Source organism: Parasteatoda tepidariorum, chromosome 9 (genome assembly GCF_043381705.1).
Source record: "Parasteatoda tepidariorum isolate YZ-2023 chromosome 9, CAS_Ptep_4.0, whole genome shotgun sequence".
NCBI classification, from domain to species: Eukaryota; Metazoa; Arthropoda; class Arachnida; order Araneae; family Theridiidae; genus Parasteatoda; species Parasteatoda tepidariorum.
The window spans coordinates 31,207,019-31,226,872 of NC_092212.1; the positions used below are offsets into that span (position 1 = coordinate 31,207,019).

General features: G+C 26.4%; 2 protein-coding genes across 4 annotated transcripts in view; one reads left to right on the forward strand and one right to left on the reverse strand.

Moving 5' to 3' along the window:
* Positions 1-649: 649 nt before the first annotated feature.
* On the reverse strand, positions 650-8,620 carry LOC107452199 (Ubiquitin-fold modifier conjugating enzyme 1). The gene is made up of 6 exons (XM_016068524.3): positions 8,480-8,620; positions 8,269-8,400; positions 6,392-6,523; positions 5,464-5,540; positions 2,068-2,158; positions 650-809 (listed from the first exon to the last, which is right to left on the reverse strand). The coding sequence occupies exons 2-6, from the start codon at positions 8,389-8,391 to the stop codon at positions 726-728; spliced, it is 507 nt and encodes a 168-aa protein (XP_015924010.1). The 5' UTR covers positions 8,392-8,400; positions 8,480-8,620; the 3' UTR covers positions 650-725.
* Positions 8,621-8,743: 123 nt separating this feature from the next.
* Positions 8,744-19,854, forward strand: part of LOC107452197 (ATP synthase subunit b, mitochondrial) — a 15,051-nt gene continuing 3,940 nt past the window's right edge. Inside the window, exons 1-7 of one of the 3 annotated variants that reach the window (XM_043048158.2) lie at positions 8,745-8,884; positions 9,187-9,229; positions 11,894-12,086; positions 13,026-13,217; positions 15,044-15,169; positions 18,468-18,545; positions 19,233-19,334. In XM_043048158.2, the coding sequence (XP_042904092.1) occupies positions 8,851-8,884; positions 9,187-9,229; positions 11,894-12,086; positions 13,026-13,217; positions 15,044-15,169; positions 18,468-18,545; positions 19,233-19,334 (768 nt within the window). In that variant the 5' untranslated portion in view covers positions 8,745-8,850. Of the gene's footprint in view, positions 8,885-9,186; positions 9,230-11,893; positions 12,087-13,025; positions 13,218-15,043; positions 15,170-18,467; positions 18,546-19,232; positions 19,335-19,854 lie in introns of all 3 variants that reach the window. The other 2 variants (XM_071185980.1, XM_021147230.3) reach the window with 2 other exon arrangements.

Genomic DNA, 19,854 nt, shown 5'->3' on the forward strand with positions numbered 1-19,854 from the left:
TTGCTGATGCATCATAGTTTTAAAAAATACATGAATTGACAAGAAAATTATTTAACAACTACCACAGAACTTTTATACAGGAACATTTTAAATTCCAACATATTTACAATCTTCGTGATTTAATTTTGGAAATCAAAAAAAGATTATGACTGTTATCAATCCTAATCTATAATTGCTTAGGTAAATAATGTTGCTATGTAAATGTTACTTAATAAATTCTTGATGTCCCACTTATAGACAAGCCATAATTAACAAAGTTCAACCTTTTTAGGAAGCAAATATGTATTGTTTCTTTATTTTTGCTAACTCCTGTTAATAATATAATTACCAAAACTAACATTTTATAAAATTATATGATGACACTTTAACAATGAACAGTAATACTGCTACGAAAAAAGTCTCATACAGTTGACATGTTTTGAGTACAGCTATGGAAACAGGTTATCTACTGTATTTTAAGAGTGATCGAAAACATAAATTATTTATTTAACAAAGTGGTTTCTAAGCTTTTTTATATCTCAATTTGCAGACAATGAAAAATTTGGGGTATTGCTAGAACTAAAATCTTTTTTCAATGTGTAATTCATGTTGTTTTTTTTTTAAATTATCATCAGATGTGTTTATATTTTATAATGAAGAAAATTATAAATAATGAAACAACTGATTTTATTAAAAAATAGCCCCCAAGAAATTCACAGACTATAAACATATACATATAAATAGTTTCATGTAGATGAAGCTCCTTCTTTGTGAACAATGATGCCTTTCTGTATCAAATCTGGAATTTCAACAGCTAACCATGGTCCCAACTGAAATAAGAAAATCAACAAGTCAATTTAAATTTTTTATTAACGATAAATGTTAAATGCATTTAGAACATTACTATAAAACCATTTTAATAATTTTGTATCATATTTTAAAATAACGCCGCTAATAAAATAAATAAAGTAAAATAAAAAACTTAATATAACTAATAAGATTTAAAAGCACACTTAGAAAGACAAAAATAGTCAAATATTCCTTAGCCGCAAATTAACTTGGGCCCTCATTGGACCACTATTCATTAATTTTGGTTCATTAAGGGTTCAAAGGGCTGTTATTTTTCTGATATTGGCCCTATATAGAATTCTCCGACTCACCCTATGTTTTACAGCCACTTTACAACCAACATCGACCCTATATAGAATAGTCTGATTCACCCTATGTTTTTTTTTATTTTATTTTATTTTATAACCGTCGTTGAACAGCCGACCCAATTTCATGGGTTTACGACTACTTACGTTCAACTCCGTAGCCTTGTAATTTTGAACCAATCCAGAAGACAAGGAAACTCCTGGATCAGTACCCCCAGAGGTATTGATTTGTTGTGGGAACATGGAGGACTTTGAGACTCGACAGATTTAACGTGCATCAGTCACCATTTACTACACGGGGAGTCTTCGGCCGGCGAGGATCGAACCCACGACCTCTTGGATATGGGCCCAGCACCCTACCGACCAGGCTATCCCGGCCCCTCACCCTATGTTTTAAAGCCACTTTACAACCAATATCGGCCCTATATAGAATTGTCTGATTTAACCTATGTTTTACAACCACTTTACAACCAGTATCGGCCCTATATAGAATTGTCCGAATTACTATGTTTTACAGTCACTTTACAACCAATATCGGCCCTATATAGAATTGTCAGATTAACCTGAACTTTTATATTCATTATTCAGCCAATATAGGCCCTACATTGGTTTATATAAGCCATTTTAGGACCAATATTAAAGAAACTAGGTATCCCAATATTGGTCTCTCGGTACATGTTCTTATAGGACTCACTTTGAGCTCAATTGGGGCTAAGGTAAAATTGTTGCCAAGGTTATTAGATTTAGATTAATGAATTTTTTAGAATCCTTTTCTAACATCTGTAAAAACATAAAATATTTTTCGTGTAAGTATATAGATAGGGAAAAAACTAAAGCAATATCTTTAAAAATATTTTTACATCATTCAGAACTTATTATGTACAAATAAAGGGGGGAAATGTAAATACAACAGAAATTGATAAATGCAACTTACTCCTAAGGCCATCGCATGAGCTATTCCGAATTTAGGAACATTTCTTCCCCAAAGTGGTTTGAAATGATCAGTTAAACATATTTTACCACCTCTAAAAAAAGAGATAAAAGAAACAGTGATACATTTGGCATGAAAATTAATAATGATTTTGAGAATTCAGATGATAGAAAAGTGTATAAAAATTATGACTAAGTTTAAACCCATCAAAATAACAGCAAAAATTAAACTGGGTCATCACAATTTTAACATTTTATCTGATTTAATTCAAACTAACATTCCTGAATTTCATATTTTGTTCCTTGAAATTTATTAAAATATTTGTAAAAAAGAAAAAAATAATATTGACTCTTTCTTATATTAACCTCTAATACAGTAAATTGTAAAAATAAAAATTCTACTACTTAAATAAATTTTATGATATTGATCATTACAAAATAGCATTCATTTACTAAAACTTACAAGTCTATATTTTATAAAATGATATTTATTAAGATCAAGGGTTCTAAAAGAAGTGGACTCACCCAAATAAATAAATTTTTACTACAAAATTTAGTTTTTAGAAAATTTTAGAAAAGATTTGTTTTTACAAAAAGAATCAAATGTTATTGGATATTTGCTATTAAAGAGTCCTTTCTCTCACATTTGTTTCCTTTTATTAATTTTTTCTCTTGATAAATCTTTGATGATAGAGTATTATTCTATGACACAATAGCTTTAACAAACAATAAATTGCTAACAAAAAATTACCTATCCTCATTTTATTGCGAAGGAAGAAATGGCACATAGTATTTTAAAACTTTTTCAGTATTTTCTCCACAAAATAAGAATAAAATTAAACTCTACCAAAAGTAGTGTCAAATGGTCTTTTCTTGGTCTTGAAAATGGCTCTTTCAAAAACAAAACAAAATGGCATAACAATCAATTTTTTAAAAATATAAAAACTAATAACATTAAATTATCTCCCTGAAAATTTTAGCTAAAAGTCTAATTTTTTTTTTTTTTATCAACCAGAAAAAGTTACAAGTCTAAGTCAAGGTCCATCATTTGGAAAAACCACTTTTTATGCATTCATCTAATAGTTTAGGATTTCTGTGACTTGTTTACCCATTCACAAAGTACTTCAACTTTCAACATAAACATTTCATTGTATTCTTAACTTTTTTTTACTTCACCTTTCATACTTTTTTTTAATATACAGAACTTTGAAACACAAATCTGAGTCCCTACTAAAGATTATAAAGATCAGAATTTTCTTTTCAGTTAAATACAAAATGAACTAACTGTTATACTAAATAAAGCAATTAAGATGAAGACTAATAGAAAACACATCCAGGCTTAACAGTGCAATGAAAAAAAATCAGGATATTTTTTGGAACAGTAGACATAAACCAGACTACTTTTAAGAAAGACAAGCAACAAAATAAAAAGTATAATTTTCTCTATTAAAGGCTAATTTTATTGCCAAAGAATAATAAAATATATTTTCAATTTCAGAATTACTTAGTGTAGAACAAATTTTTAACAGTTTCTTATACCATTTTATTAAAGGAGCACACTGATCAGTAGTTTCAATAATCTTGAGACAAAAAAAAAAAAAAAAAAAAAACAGTTAATATGATCCTTAACAGTTTTATGCAAAAGTAATTTACTTGATGATCCATTAACTTGACATTTCAATATTCTATGATATGATTATTGCATCATTGATTAAATTTAATAATTTTTCAAATTAGATAAGGAAGAAAATGAATCCATAGTTTAAACCAAATTTCACTCTGCATTTATTCATTTACTGAGAATAATAAATGACCTGTGACATCCCCATTCATCACCATAAAAATGAAGTTGATTCATTCATCACCATAAAATAAAAAGCTGTTGGAAAGAAAATCTAAATCATTGAAAATTTCAAATCAATAATTTTAATATCTGCATTTGTATTTGCCAAAAATGTTGAGTTCCATTGACATATATAAATCAGGAACACCAGAACAAAAAGCTAAGAATCAGGACAAAATATTTTTCAATTTATTGTTTAAAATTTATTCCTTACTACAGAGGCTAATACAATGTAATAGGTACATATTTTTATAAAACAAAATAAATAAAAAAATAAAATCTGAAACCAAAATTTTCATTAGAACATTATTCATTCAATTCTATCTTTTAGTAATTTTAAGTGGATCACAAAATCATAAAAGAAAGACTCTCATAGGCAAATTTTTTTTCAGATGCAGTTATGCAAACAAAAATTTAATAAAATGGCACCAAATAAATTTTTAAAATATTATACTTTTTTTTGAACTGCCTTACATCTTCATTTAAAATAAGAATTATTTTGATTTAGACATTATCGTTAAGACCGATTCACAGGAAATTGCTTAAAAACTATTCACATCATGATTGAAGAAATCAGTTGCATAGTTATTTACAGTATCTATAAAGAAATTTTAAAGAATATGACAACATCTCTTTAATATCTGTATTTAAAAGTTTAAAAGCCATCCACAGCTTTAAAACAGTAACTAAAAATTTATATATGCATTTTCTTTACTTCAAAAACTTAAATTCATAAATTGCAAGTCTGTTAATTCCCAACAATATTTCAAATTAAAACACTATAAACAAATGAAGAAAAAAATATACATAAAAAAATTCTTATGAAAATATGAAATCATTATGCACAGTGGAATATTTATAAAAAATATTATGAAAAATCTTGCTTCACTTTTTCTATCCTCCATTTTAAACTACACAAGAAAAATATTTTGTTACTTGAAATCTTAATCTTGTCTTTAGAACTTGATAAACATAGTAAGTTTATCTGTACACTTAGAAAGTTAAAAAGGAAAATACTCTCATTAATTTTAACTAGAATTCTTGAAAATTTTTTTTGAATTAAGTTAAGAGAAAAATAGCATTTTCAACTGTTTCTTGGAAATTGTATTTTTGATATTTATTATTTTATTTAATTACAGTAGAAGCAAACAGTATACAAAAGTAGACTAGAAAGCTATATTTTTTAAATTATTTACAGTTCCCAACTTTTTTTTAACCCTTAAAAAACTTTTCAACAACAATTTTAATGGGCTAATTTGATTGAACTTTACAAAGCCATAATAGTGCTCTATGTTTCATTTATTTACTTTATTTTTAAAAAAGGTATATTATTAAAACATACGTCAGAGATATATCATTTGTTAACTAGGAAATATGTGATCATACAAGTAAAATATATAAATTCATTATCATAAAAAAATAACTCTTAGCAAGCAAAAAAAATATGGAATTTGAATTTTAAATAAAAAAAAAAAATTGCCATATTCGAATACACATTGACTAGCTTGTATTTATTAAGTACGGCATAGATGTGTGCCCCATAGATTTTTGTATTACCTATACATTTTTGCAGTTTTTCCATCCAGCTCAGGAATTGCTATTTCAGGAGCAGTAGTTGGATATGTTACTGGAATCTAAATATAAAAATTTAATTGTAAATAACATTTACTAAATCAATAACTTTCAAATAGAATAGGCAAGAAAATTATATGAGTTTTAAAAACTAAGCTAAATCTTTGATTTTTATAGATGCTCAATATTTAATTGTAAAGAAACTTAGATTCAGTTTAAATTAATTTGATAATCAATTGTATTTTTAGTAAGATAAGAATTTTTTTTTTTATTCATAAGAGGAAGGAAAAAAAAAAAAGGATAGTTAAATTTTAAAAGATAAATCAAAAGTCAATTACGAAAAGAATTTTTTTTTCACATGTAGCCTTTTTAGAGTCTAAACAACTATTTTTTAATAAGCACTCTTATTTATGAATACTTTCTTTGATCACTTAAGTCATTAGTGATAAATAAAAAAACTATTTGAACTTAAAAACAGATTTTTTTACATCAGGAAAAAAAAAATTTTTTTTTTTTAAAGACAAGCAATAACCATTCTACACACACTATCTATATAAATATAATCATACTACTACTTTTCAATACAAAATTTGACCTGAAAATTATTTATTTAAATAAATTTACTATTTTTACAATATCAGTCAAAACAGAAATTATGAAATATGCAATTTCTAAAAATAATAAGGTTGTAGCAACATTTCATTTAAAGTGTTCCATCTTACAGTAACATTTTATTCAAAGTGTTAGAAATATCAAGGAAATTATCTATTCTGAGATTGTTACTCTGTTTGTATAACGTAAAAATAAATAATAAAAAGAAACATTGCTATTCATAATAAATTAAGACATTTCTAATAAAAATGAAAAACTTCAATCAAAATCAAGTAGAAGGACAAAAATATAAACATCTTACATCAAACTCAATGGCAAACTCATACTTCATCAATTCATGAATATGCCAACATTTTCCAAACCACTGTGTTCCATCTTTGTTTGATTCTAATCTGAACCAATCATTATCATTGTCTTTGTTATTTTGTACATACTAGAATAAAAAATATAGGTATAATAAGCAAAGTATAAATTGAATAATAATCATAAAAAATAGCAAAATCTACATTTTTTGTCAGTATACTAAAATTAAATTACTAAATTGAATATAGTTTTTTTCTTATTAAACTAAATTATATGTAATTATACAGAGACCACCACTATTGCTGGATTAGATAAATAAATTATCAAATAATAAAAAATCATAATCATACCAATACATTTAAAACAATCCTTTAATTAAAAGATTATGTGAAGTAAAATATTTTAATTCAAATTTAATTAGATTCTTTAGTTTTTACATACGATAAATCGAATCTGATTATTAGACAAACTTTTAATTTGTTCCATTTATCTCGTTTTTCTTTCAGAATTAAAAATATTGATAAAAGATTTATTACTATTAAATAAAGAGTAATAATATCAGTTGAAAACTATGAGCTGCATTGTTCAAAGAGTCGGTTGTCAGAAGATTGTTAACATTTTAAAAGATTGAGCAATTTAAAACATGCCTCACAGGCTAGGGGTATTTGAGAAACTAAAATAAATAACAGGTATACTTGGAAGGTATAATTAGTGGCCACCGCTATCGGCGTCGCCAGACAAAATATATTGGGGGATGGACTACCTTATAGTGCTATTAAACATACATATACGTTTTTTCTGCAAAATATGCTTTTGTAAAAAAATGCAAAGGAAACTAGCCATTTGTTTTAATGAAACTGAAAGCTTTAAATCTATTGAATTAGCTCAATATTTTTGGTTTTTTATATATAATAAATAATTTTACATAATATTTTCTTTTATGTAAAAAACATAATTATTTTTTATGGAAAATAAAACAGAAATAATTTTTTTCTCAAAATTTTGGGTTTCGACTTCCCAAATATTGAGGAGATCTGGACCCCCCTGATTCATGACCACATATAGATAAATTTTCAATTACAAAACACATTTTGGTGTCTTGGTAATGACAGTAGAATAAAAGCAGATATGGAATTAATCTCAATAATTAGGTAATTATATACCTTTAAATGAATAAAAGAATTATACTATTTTTTGGAGAATAAAATGAAATGTTTTAAAAAATAGAAATTAGTAGGTACATTACAACCACTGAAAAGGAGTAAGGAAAATTTCTGTGGCAGAATAACCACCGAGTTTCGGCAACTTCCGGGCAGAGGCAACGAAAAACTGGAAAAAAAATTCACAGAAAGGGAACAATCTGATGGGTGTAACTCGTAACAGGAAGATTTTCGTATTGTGATTTGCAGCAGAACAATCGCAAAGTCCTTGCAACTTCCGTGCAGCGGCCCGAGAGAAACTAAAAAAAAACATAAGGACCAACTCGGAAGGTATAACTCGTAGCCACCCACAAGCAAACATCCATATGTTTATTTTTAAAAAAACTTGCAAGTTTAAAATTTATTTGGCACCCAGGCGATTGCAGTTGGCCGAAATAACCCCCTCGTAACCATCCCCATGCAAACCTCTATATGTTTTGTTTTGTCTTAAATTTCCCGTTTAAAATCACCATCAAAATCACCTTGGCGATTGTAGTTGGCGTGGAAGATCACGATACAGAAGTATCCTCAAGTAGCTTTCCAGACTGTCAATATTTATATTGCAAGCAAAAAATATGTGCGAATTGGTACTAAGTTTCACCGAATTGGTTTTAGTTGAAAATTAAGTACAACACTCTAATGCTCAGAAAGAAAAATTAAAGCAAAAACAGCTCACTTGAATTAGTGCTTGATATTCCTCTTTTAAACGAATAGGCCACAATTCTTTGTCCCGTGGACCAGCTTTAGTTTTTAAAAGAGGAATTTTACTCAAAGTTTTTCTAGTGCCATCGTCCACCATACTTACGATCTGTAATACAAAATAATAACATCACTTCAAGAGATTGTTTTTAAAAATAAAAAAAAGAAATGCATAATTTCATACTAACAAACAATAATAGTTATACAAGTTAAGCAAATTGAAAATTAATATTAAATCTATTTCAAAACCAAGGAAATGTATTTCGTCTGTCAACGGGGCTTTAAATAACAGTACAGTTACAGTTGAATTACAATGACAAAATTTTTATTTAATAACTGTAGAATTTTTGTTTGTAGAATACCTCAATAATTTATTAAATGGATAAATTTTCAATAAAAAAAATAGAGATTCTATCTAATTATTCAAGATTTGAATATGTTTTGAATGACTGAAATAAACTTATAAAATAAAAGGTGGCATCATAACTTTGTCATCAAGGATCAAGGTGATTTTACAAGATCGGTGTTAGCTAAGTAGCTGAAACTGAAAGTTTTCAAAATGATTCCTGTACGTTCATTAATTGCAAATAAAAGTAAGTATTCCTGTAAAAAAACCACAGTATCTGTTTTTCCTAATTGTGCTTGTTACTTTAGTTTCTTTTTTTATGTTTTATCTTTGTAATTGCATGCTCTTGTTTATATGAGCTGCACATTATTAAATTGCTTATAAATTTAATATTAATTTTTATTTATTGAGTATCAATATGCCTCATACTCTCCTATACGTTTTTTTATTAATTTTCAAATAAATCCGAAATTTATTTCTGTACTGTATCTAAAATTATTTTGACATCTAAGTATTAATTGCAAGCATTATATTTGTGTTATCTTCTAGGTTTTGTCAATGCAGTTGCTGTTCGTATGCTTGGGCCTAAAAGGTAAGAAACTTGTGTTTTTGGTATTCTGTGTAACATTTCATTTTATCTTTCAGGTTTAAAATCTGGCCTGGCATAATTGTTTGTAGGACTTTAATTACTAGAAACTGAAGTCAATCAATTTAAGATTTCCTATTTGCCCGCGAAAAACTTTAGAAAAAAAATCACTTTCAGAGGAGGATACCAACTCTAAAGGGTATATATCCCCTGAAAAATCTTATTGTTTAGCAACCTACCTTTCACTTTGAATCACAATCACCCTGATTATATTTTATTACTATTTTCTCTAAATTTTTGTGTTGATTTTAAACTTCTAAAAAATCTAGCCATCAACAGAATAGCTTTCGAATGTTGTGGAGAGAGCTTCAGAATGTTGAGAAGAGAGCTTTAGACAATGTTTTTTTTTTTTTTTTTTTTTTTTTTTTTTTTTTTAACTAAGGCTTGGTTTCTTAGGATAAATGTCCTGGCTTGGCATGAATATTTGGCCAACACCCCAGGTTGATTAAAGAAAAATTATTTCGTTAGGTCCTCCCCTTTGAGCGTTAGCAGAAGTTCTGAGAAACAAAATACAAGGAAAGAAAGAAAAATAGTTTTCTTGTACATAATCGAATACTCTTTTCTTATGTTTTGTTTTTTCTAAAAAAAATTTCAATATAAAATATGAGTATGAGTACTTGATTACGTGCAAGTTATATATATATTTTTAATGTCTTTAAAGAGAAAAATTGACAAAAAATATATTTTCCTTTTCAAATTACAAATAGTAATTTAAAGAAATGACTTAAAGGATTCATTTTCTATCAATTATTATGTATATTTCTTAAAATAATGCTTAAATTTATTTTAATATAAAAAATTAAAAAATACAATATTGAAATAAGTAATCACCAGTAATCTCAAGTAGAGATTTCATTTCTTATTCATAAATAATGAAATAAAAATTATGTACTAATTTTTATGAAACATAACTACAACTCATAAATAATTTATTATAATATTTGTTTACAAATATTATTAGTAAACATTTCCAGTAACTAAAAAACAGCTAAATATATTTAATTATGCAGATTTTCGTATTTGTTAAAAAGATAATTTGCTTAATTTCATTAAAAAATGTTGATCAATGACATCAAATCGGCGGATAAAATTTAGTATCAATAAAAAAATTTCTTTGCTGATATAATTATCTGTAAAGATAAATAAACCAACTATGAATGATAGTACTATTTTTAAATAAATAAAAATATTATGTTTTAAGTTTGCATTTAGTTTCATATCGTAAAAACAGAGTTCTCTCTAGAAATAAAAAGGGGCAGAGTGCTTCCTCACAGAAAATGGGTACTTTGAGTTTCGAAAGGGCACTCACATAACACTGTAAAAATTTATCAAACTGTGTAATATTATGTAATAATTGAATTTAACCTCAGCAATTTTTAAAACCCTTTGTGCCCTTTTATACTATTCTATGTATTTCAAAAAGTAATTCTTAACACATCAAAACATGAAAAAAATTGTTGTTTGTTTAAAATAATTGAAAGCATGCTAAAAGACAATCTCGGAGCATAATTTTTTTTTCAAAAAAAGTAAACTTAAAAAATTATTAATTGATAAACAACTTGAAAGCTTTTTTATATATTTTGAAACTGAAAATTATGAAAAAAATGAGCATTTAAAGGTGCATTTAAAAAAAAAAGTAATTTTTTTATTTAAAATCACTTTAAAAAAAATTATTTTATCATACAAGGGGGAAGGGCTCGAAAAAAAAGAAACTTGTAAAAATTTAACCAGTTGAAAATTATCTTAACAAAGCAAATATTTGTAATGGTAATCAGAATTAAACCGATAAACACAGATCATTTTTCCAGTGCGTAATTATTAAGCAGCTTGAGATGCTTAGTTTCTTCTAAACAAACTTTTTGTTCCTACTTTCTTTCACTTTCAACTCTAAAAATAAATCATTGATAGCATTCTCTTTAGTGCACTCTGACTACAACATGAGGTTGTTGATCATTTTCAGAGATAGCCAAAAAGAGTTCTACAAATAAGAGCAACTGTCAGATATTTTGAATACATTTGAAACTACTTAATTATTTTGTTAATATTATTTGGTATGATATTTTTTTGTGTTTCCTTATTTGACCTTTTCCGCATTTGGTGTAGAGGTTTGCCCAGTCGCTGGGGGAGATATTGATGGTCTCTGCTAAAGGTTTTTTCATTATAAAATCTATGGAAAAAATTCCATGCTTCTCAAAGGTGGTCGTAAATAGAGAAGGTCGGTACGCAGAGATGGTCTTTCCAGAAGTTTCACTCTACATTTATCTGTTAACCAATGTATGAATTACAAATTTGATCATATTAATAATTAATTTAAATCGCAATAATAAGACATACAAGAATCACTGAGTTAATGTACGAGTTTGTTTTAATTACAAACATTTTCCCTCATTAAATTTAGGTAGGTAGCTCACTAGGTTAGTAGGTCAGAGACTAGTGAGGTTGACTCCAAGCTACCTGAACTAGTCCTAACAAATCTTCTCTTTGGGGAAGTAAAAACCATTGTTTTTATTTGTACTTCAGAAGTCTGTCTAAGACTTTGCAGACCCTCACGCCTTTAATTGTTTAACCGTTAAGATAATTGCCATTTTCTTACCAAGTTTTTTATTTTAGCTTCTATCGAGCAGAGAGTACGGTCCCTACTACTTATGCTGAACAGCGTGCTCACCTTGAAAAATTGTTGACGGAGGAGTTGCCGAAACCGTATGATGGACCTGAACGAGATCTTGTAAATTTCCCTAAACGTAAAAGAGCTATTGATATTGGAAAAGTCAGAATGGGTTTTCTTCCAGATGAATGGTTTACTGTACGTAAATTTGTTCTGTATTTTTATAAGTCTTTCAAGTATACTAATTGCTGTTATTATGCTTAATATTGTTAGTGTATTGTTTCTGTTACATTTATTGTTGTTTTATCTGTCAATGTTGAATCTTAGAGGCAAAGTGTAAAAAACTTATTATTAAAAAAATGTGACTAAGATATTAGAGATTTAAATTTGTTAGATAACTATTGATAAGTCATGAGATTATAATTCTTTTTTTTATGAATGCATATAGTTTTATCTCAGTTGACTAATACCTAATAAAATGATGAATATTTTGGCAAATATCCTTTATTTTATTCTCACCCTTTTAAGGAAAAATATTTAGATTTGTAATAATTTTATTGAAATTGTGCCAAAATAAATATGTGTTCAGTATTTGCATTATCATAATTAAATGTGCCATTCCAAATTATTTTACTTATTACATGATGGTATAAAATATTCATGCTTTTCAACTAAAAACTTAAAAGCTTTTTAATTAAAAAAATCTCATAATGTTGTCGTATTGCTTGTCCGAATTGAATGACCAAAAACCATTTTTGACAAATCACTCATAGGAAGACATCAGTTAATATTTTTCCAGGTCATCAATTGTAGTAATAAATAATTTCTAAGAAAGAATAAAATTATTTTATCTACTGGTTTGCAAAATGAATTATTACAAAAAAAATATCATGAAAATTTTAGTCACTATTAAATTTAAAAGTTTGTCATGAAGTTTCATTTTGTCAGTTACTAAATTGTACAATTTTTTACATTTCTTAAAATTAATAAATCAAATTGTAATCTTTTAAAAGTATTAAGTATCTTTTATAAACACATAATTTTTTATTATTTAGAAACTGTATTGTGTTATTATTAAAAGAACAGATCGCAGTTGTTTAAGATTAATTTCTCAATAGAAATGTTGTTTTCTTATAGTTCTTTTACAAGAAAACTGGTGTAACTGGACCTTATGTTTTCGGCACTGGATTGTTGACATTTCTTTTGTCTAAAGAATTTTACGTCATTGAAGATGAATTTTCTACTGGTTTATCAATCTTCATTCTGTTTTACATTGCTCTAAAGAAATTTGGTCCTAGTGTAAGCGCTTTTGCTGAAAAATGTGTTCAGGTAAAATACTTTATTTTGTTTAATGAATTTTTTTAATTATGTACTTGCTTTGCCTTATCTTTTATGTTATGTTGCATTGATGTTAAATTAATTAGAACTTAAAGTAATAAAATTATTTATTTAAAGTAATTGTGACTGCTTCTGCTTTAAATAATTGAAATATTCAGACTACAAATGGACATCAATTTTCACTTATTAACTTTAAAAAATCAAGTTTACATATTTTCATACTTCTGCATTCCATTTTTGCTCAAATAACATAGCATTTTCCTATAATTGAAATGTAAAATATGATAGTCATCTAGATTGATCATAACAACAAAAAAAGCAGGTTAAAAGATGAAAATTATAATTATCAGATTGTTTTTACCGAAGCCAATGACACTAATTTCACACGTAATTGCTTAAGTGCATGTGTAAAATAATAAATTTGAAATTTACTTTGTTTTTAAATAAAAGAAAAAAAAGTGTTTGGAAAAAGGAAGTTCAAACAATCAATGTTCCACTTTTTTTTAATAATTTCCAAAAAAAAAAGTTTCAAAAATGCCCCACACAATGTTAGTTTTTCACTATAAATGTGATGCTTAAAAAATTAAACAGGCTAGTTTAGGCATCTATATTGAATGTTTTTTTTTTTTTGTTTGTGTCTCAAATTTATAAATTTAACTTTAAAAGATTTAGCTTGTAATGTATTTTCCTTCCTAATTTAGAAATGAGGTCCACTTTTTTTTTTTGTCTTTATAAACCATAATTAATTCTTTGTGTATCAAATGTTACGGAAAAAATTCTGAAAAATTCCAATCCTATTGTACTTTGTGTACCTTCTTATTTTCACTATTGACTATTTCACCATTTGTTATTTATTTTTAAAAAAATGAGTTTATTTATTTCAATTATTAATGGTAAAATATAAGTATTATTTTTATTGAAAAATTAAAACATTTTAGAATCTTTGTTTTCCAAGTGACGAGATTGAAAGATGTAGAAATATTTTCGGTTGTCATAGAAGCTTATTATGAGAGTGTTGAGCCCTTTTTTTTATGTTTTAAGTCTATCAACAACAAAAAAAATCTGTTTTCAAACCTACAAAAAAGTAGATAATTTTTAAAACTTTATTTTTTTCCTTATTAATTTTTGCATCAGTTAATGTCTGAAATATGTTGAAATTTTTATTAATAATTTTTTGCCAGCACCATTTAGGAAACAATTGTTACTTGTACTTGTATTATCTTCCCCAGAGCATCTGTTTAAATTTGAGTAGGCTTAATAGCAAAAGAGTGGTTATTATTTTCTTTTTGGTTTTGTGTCTTATTTATATGGGAATATTTCTAAATTTTCATCGATTATGAATTTTTCCTACCACCTTTTAAGAAACAATTGTTACTTGTATTGGTATCCACAGAGCTCCTGTTTAAATTTGAATATACCAGATCGTAAGAAAGTGATTGTTTTTTTTTATATAGTTTTGTGTCTGTTTATGTGTTATATGTGAAAATTTCCATTGATTTTGTTAGCAGCATTTAAGAAACAATTGTTACTTGTATTGCCTCTCCCAGAGCTCCAGTTTAAATTTGAGTAGACTTAATAGTAAGAAAGTAGTTATTTTTTTCTTTCTGGTTTTGTATCTTTTTATGTGGGAGTATTTCTAAATTTCTGATGATAATAAATTTTTACTACCTCCATTTAGCAAACAATTGTTACTTGTATTGGCATTAACAGATCTCCGATTTAATCAAACTTGATAGATTAAATTTGATTGATTGTTAAGTGAGGTGTGCTTGTGGCATGTGCTTATTTTTATAGTTTGTTTATTTTTTTCTCCTAAGGAAGAAGAAGATAAGTTCGAGAATGAAAAAAAGAAAGCTATGGATGATCTTGTGCAGTCAATTGAAGGCACTAAGAAGGGTGTTTGGCAAATGGAAGGACAGAAGATCCTGATGAACTCTAAACGAGTATGTAACAATTTCTTTCTTTCATTTTTTTGCTTTTATTATTATAGTGTATTATAGTATAAAGTATTATTATTATAGTATAAAGTCCCATATTCAAAGTGGTTTAAAACTTTGGCAAGTCCAAAAAATAGATTTTTCCATATAATAGATCTTACATTAAACATAGCATACGTAAATCAATAAAAAATAACTGATAATTTCTATCAATTTTCGTTCAATAACACATATCTGCCAGGTCTCCTGCTTTTTAAGAAAGACCCTTGTATTTTATGACTGTTTCCTGTTTACCCGTATATTCTCAAATTTCTTTGTATTTGTTGGAAGAAATTTAAAAAAAAAAAAAAAATTAACGATAAAATATCAGCTAATGGCAAAAATACTTCTCTTTTCTTTAAAAATACTTCCCTGTATTGCAGTATGTAGAGTGTTTATTGTTTAAGTAATTATAAATAATGGTTCAATTCATATTTTTTACTTCGCTAAATGTAAGTGCTCGTATTATTTCCAATTTTGTCTTGAATGATGTATCAAAACTTAACATGTTGCTTGTAAATCTTTGTCTTTTTTATTTTATTTCTCCAATGTTGACAGGTATGATAACATTTGATTATTGGTTAAATGACATTTATTTAACCAACTTCATTTAATTTCTCTTTCATAAAAAAAAAAGGCACATTTTTCTTCATTTTATTTTTCTATTTCAATCTAGTGTAGAGAATTACCAGTGTAGATAATCAGATAAAATGCCTATAAAAAGGGGCTTCAAATTGGAAAGGAAAATCAATTCTATTCAATAAAATAAATAAAAAACGTAATTTTAAACAGGAATGGAATTAAGTAGGTTTTTTGAATGAAAACATTTATAGTTAAACTAAAACAAGTCCCATCCTATTTAAACTTGCTTAACAAAGCAGCATACATGTTTAGCTATCCTAAAGGCAAGAAGATAAATAAGAAATAAAAAAGTGATTTTTTTTAAGGGGGGGGGAAGAAAAAAATTGTTTATTGAATATCTGGTAAACAAATTCCAGTCATAGGATGGAAACTACTCAGATTGTAGTTTCAGATAGTTTGGTGGGTTTAGTTTTTGCATGCCTCGACTTGGCCTAGGTTTAATTTTCTTTACTAATATCTGGGTGTTAGATCAGATTTCACGCTCTCAGATTGTGTGTTAAAGGTTTGGAATCCACTCTAATGTAATGTTTTGTCTATAATGGTTTGAAAGCCCAAAAAGTTAATTTATTTTTACTCACAGTGTTATCCAAAAGAAATGTTTTTAGAGAGTAATTTTACTTTTCGATTAATTTTTGAGAAAATAAGTTTAAAATTGAAGAGGGAATTTCAAAATAGATATTGAATTTGTAAGTTACCACTGTTTACACAGATTATTTTATAACTGACATATTACTTAAGCAAAGTAAGCCCTATAGAAATTGAATGGATATTTTATCTAAAACATTATTCCACATTATTTTTTAGGTTTTTAACACTATATATCTGCTGGTTTAGTAAAGTAAGGTTTCTAAAAGAAAGAAAAAATTTATTAATAAAATATATTGCATTAAAATTCTATAGTACGTCCAAAATTAATACCTTCATTGCTGGCGTCACCTTCCCAAGGCAAACTGAAAAGGTCAATTCAAATGCTTATTCTACAGCATAGCTCATATTTTTTATTTTTTGTTGCAAACCCTTTTTCCTTAGTAGTTCCAGTGATTATATTCGCAGTAATGAGCAATAACAACCAATTTCCTGAATTTAAGATTCACCTTTTCTACATTCCTTATTGATTTATTTGCAGAAGTCTTTCATCCTCATGCGTTTTTGAAGAAAAATTAAATCTAATGACTTTTGAAGGGGTATTCTTTTTAAACAGCATGGATAAAAAGAAACCTAATAGTTTTACAAAAATTGTACAGGGAGTATTTCTATTCCCTGTCAAACGTTTGAGAAATAAAATTCAAATTTGATGTGTGAAATATGCATAGTCTTGATGCATATTGGTTTTGCAGTTACTACCAGGTTTTAAAGCTTTTTTTTTTTCTTTTCTTAAAAATCTACTTGAATGGGTTTTTTAAAATGTTGCCCAGTTTTAATACTTTTTGGGTTTAATTCAAAAGAGTGCAATTTAAGTTGAAAATAATTTTTCGTAAGAAAATAATTAAATAATGAATTAAAATTTTAAAAAAAATGTCTTTAATTTTAATGCAGTACCATTTTTTCATGCTAGTATTAATAAAAGGCTCTTAAATTAATTCCTTCTGTGACTAGAAATAAAATCATTGTATTGGTGTCAAAAAAATATTCTGTTTTATTTGTATATTCTGATACTAAAGTAATAGTTTATTATTTTTTTTATTTTATTTTTTTTTGGTTAAAATAAAGTAAGCTTTTTACAAGCCAACTAATTACATAACTATGTTTATTTAACAATTTTCTTAATGGTTTTTTGAATTGCTGTTTAATGTAGACTTATATTAAATAAAATGTGTAATTTAACTTTATATTATTCAGTATTTTATTATGGTTTGAAATTTAATGAATTTTTTATATTTAAATCATTATTTTTGTATCATTAAAATGCAGCTTTTATATTTTACAAAACAAAAATATTCTTTTAAAAAGAATTTAAAAATTCAATTTTTAATATTTTGTTACAATACTTGTTGTCTGCTTATTTTACTCATATTTGAAAACTTATTTATTAAGAGATAGAAGAAAGACAAAGTTATTCCAGCCTGTACTCTGCATCTGTTCAGTTCAAAATAAATAGCATTAAAAAAGCTTAAATTATAGCTTAAAAAAAGATTTTTCTTAATGTTGAAGCAAGAAAAATTCTTATAATAAATCATGCATACACATATATCAAAGTACACTAAGTTTTGAAAGTAAACTTATGTATATTTGTATACTATGTATTACTCTTTAATAAAAAATAATGATAAAAAGTTGAATAAAAAATAACGATATAAAGCAGATTTTGATTATTTTTATTAAAAAATAAAACCAGTTGATCCCAGGTTTTTTTAAATATCCACACTGTTTTTTTTTTGTGGGTGATCGAAAACCCTAGTTACCACCGTATGCCTTCTAATCTAAATTGTAGTAGGGTATAGTCACTAAGGATAAATCCCCATATGTCACATTCACTCTTGTTAAGCTCTAGTGTATTAACAATAAGACTGTAATGTATAGGTAAAAAATTACTATTTAATTTGTATTATGAGATTCTCAATTTGCTGTTAATTCTTTTGTATCTTAAATTCTGATTTCATTCCTTGATATGTTTTTTTCTTAGGAAAATGTGCAAATGCAATTGGAAACAGAATATCGACGACGGTTGATGCATGTCTTTGAGCAAGTTAAAAGACGATTGGCAAGTTTTAATTTGTATTTTTTTACCTTTAAATTTTTATTTTCTACTTTGTATTTCCAGAGATCAAATAATCTAATTTAATGGTATCTTAGAAATTTGCAATTCTTGTATACTTTTGCACGTATAACTTGTCTTAAATATTCTAAAGTCCTATGCTGTGTCATCAAAAAATTAAAAGCAATCCATGTCATTGCTAAAATTGGTTAGAGTAAATTTATGAAAGACACGTAATGTTGCTAATAGTGTTAATAAAATATTGCTAGATTTAATTACATTATTAAATTAATTATTATGTGGTTTTTCTTACTCAAACTTTTTTAAGTCAGTATCAGTCAATTAAACATTAGTTATTATCTTTGAAGTAAGTTACAATTTATTTTTATTTATGTCTTTCTTTTATACCCTTTCTTTAGTTGAGCTCCAGACAAGAATCTATCTCAGATTCTATATCATAATGGCGAATTTTGTCTAGTAAACAGAAAAAAAAAATAATTTTCTGTAAATTTTATTTATTCTTTTTATAAAAATTTTGTAATCCCTGATTTAAAATCCTAAAATATTTTTTTATATAAAGTTAGCACTAAAATCAATCTAAGATTTTAATTTACTAAATATCTATAAACATAAATTTTGGCAATGTTTTAATAGAAAATATATACCATTGTGATTTTCTGTTTCTATTTTTAGGATTATCAATTGGAGCTTGTCAACACTCGTAGGAAACTTGAACAGAAGCACATGGTGGACTGGATTGTAAATAGTGTTGTTAAGAGCATTACACCTCAACAAGTAATAATATTCTTGAGAAAATTATATAATTTTATAAATTTGGTATCAGAATATCTGCAAATATCTAATGATATATTACAATATTCTGCTAATATAACTAATTTTTGTAATTTATTGGTTAACAATCAGGGCTGATTGTGCTCCGGAAAAAATCCGGATTTCCGGAATTTTCGCTAACAGTGATCCGGAAGTTTCCGGAGATCGAAGGTCCAGATGTTTCAAAAAATCATTGATCACAGAAGTTTCTGGAAATCAAATTTTCAAAGGTGGAACTTAAAATCACAATTTATTTTATTTGTTTGTAAGGGAGAGCCAATGAGATACTTTATAGGCTTATATTCATGATTAATATTCATTTTTTATCAGTAAATAGTTGTTATAATCATAAACTCAAGAAAGAAAGACATGTTTGTAAATTTTAATTACTTCTCCAGATCATCATTGGTATGTGTAAATGGTATAGGTATGTGTAAAATTTTAAATATATTTTAAGGAAACTAAGAAATATTGAGAAAAAGGG

Coding starts and splice junctions, on each gene's coding strand:
- LOC107452199 (XM_016068524.3), bottom strand. CDS start 8,391: ATGGTGGACGATGGCACTAGAAAAACTTTGAGTAAAATTCCTCTTTTA. Junction 6,524..8,268: donor AATATCAAGCACTAATTCAA/GTGAGCTGTTTT, acceptor TTTTTATTCTAG/TATGTACAAAATAACAAAGA. Junction 2,159..5,463: donor AAAACTGCAAAAATGTATAG/GTAATACAAAAA, acceptor CTCTTTTTTTAG/AGGTGGTAAAATATGTTTAA.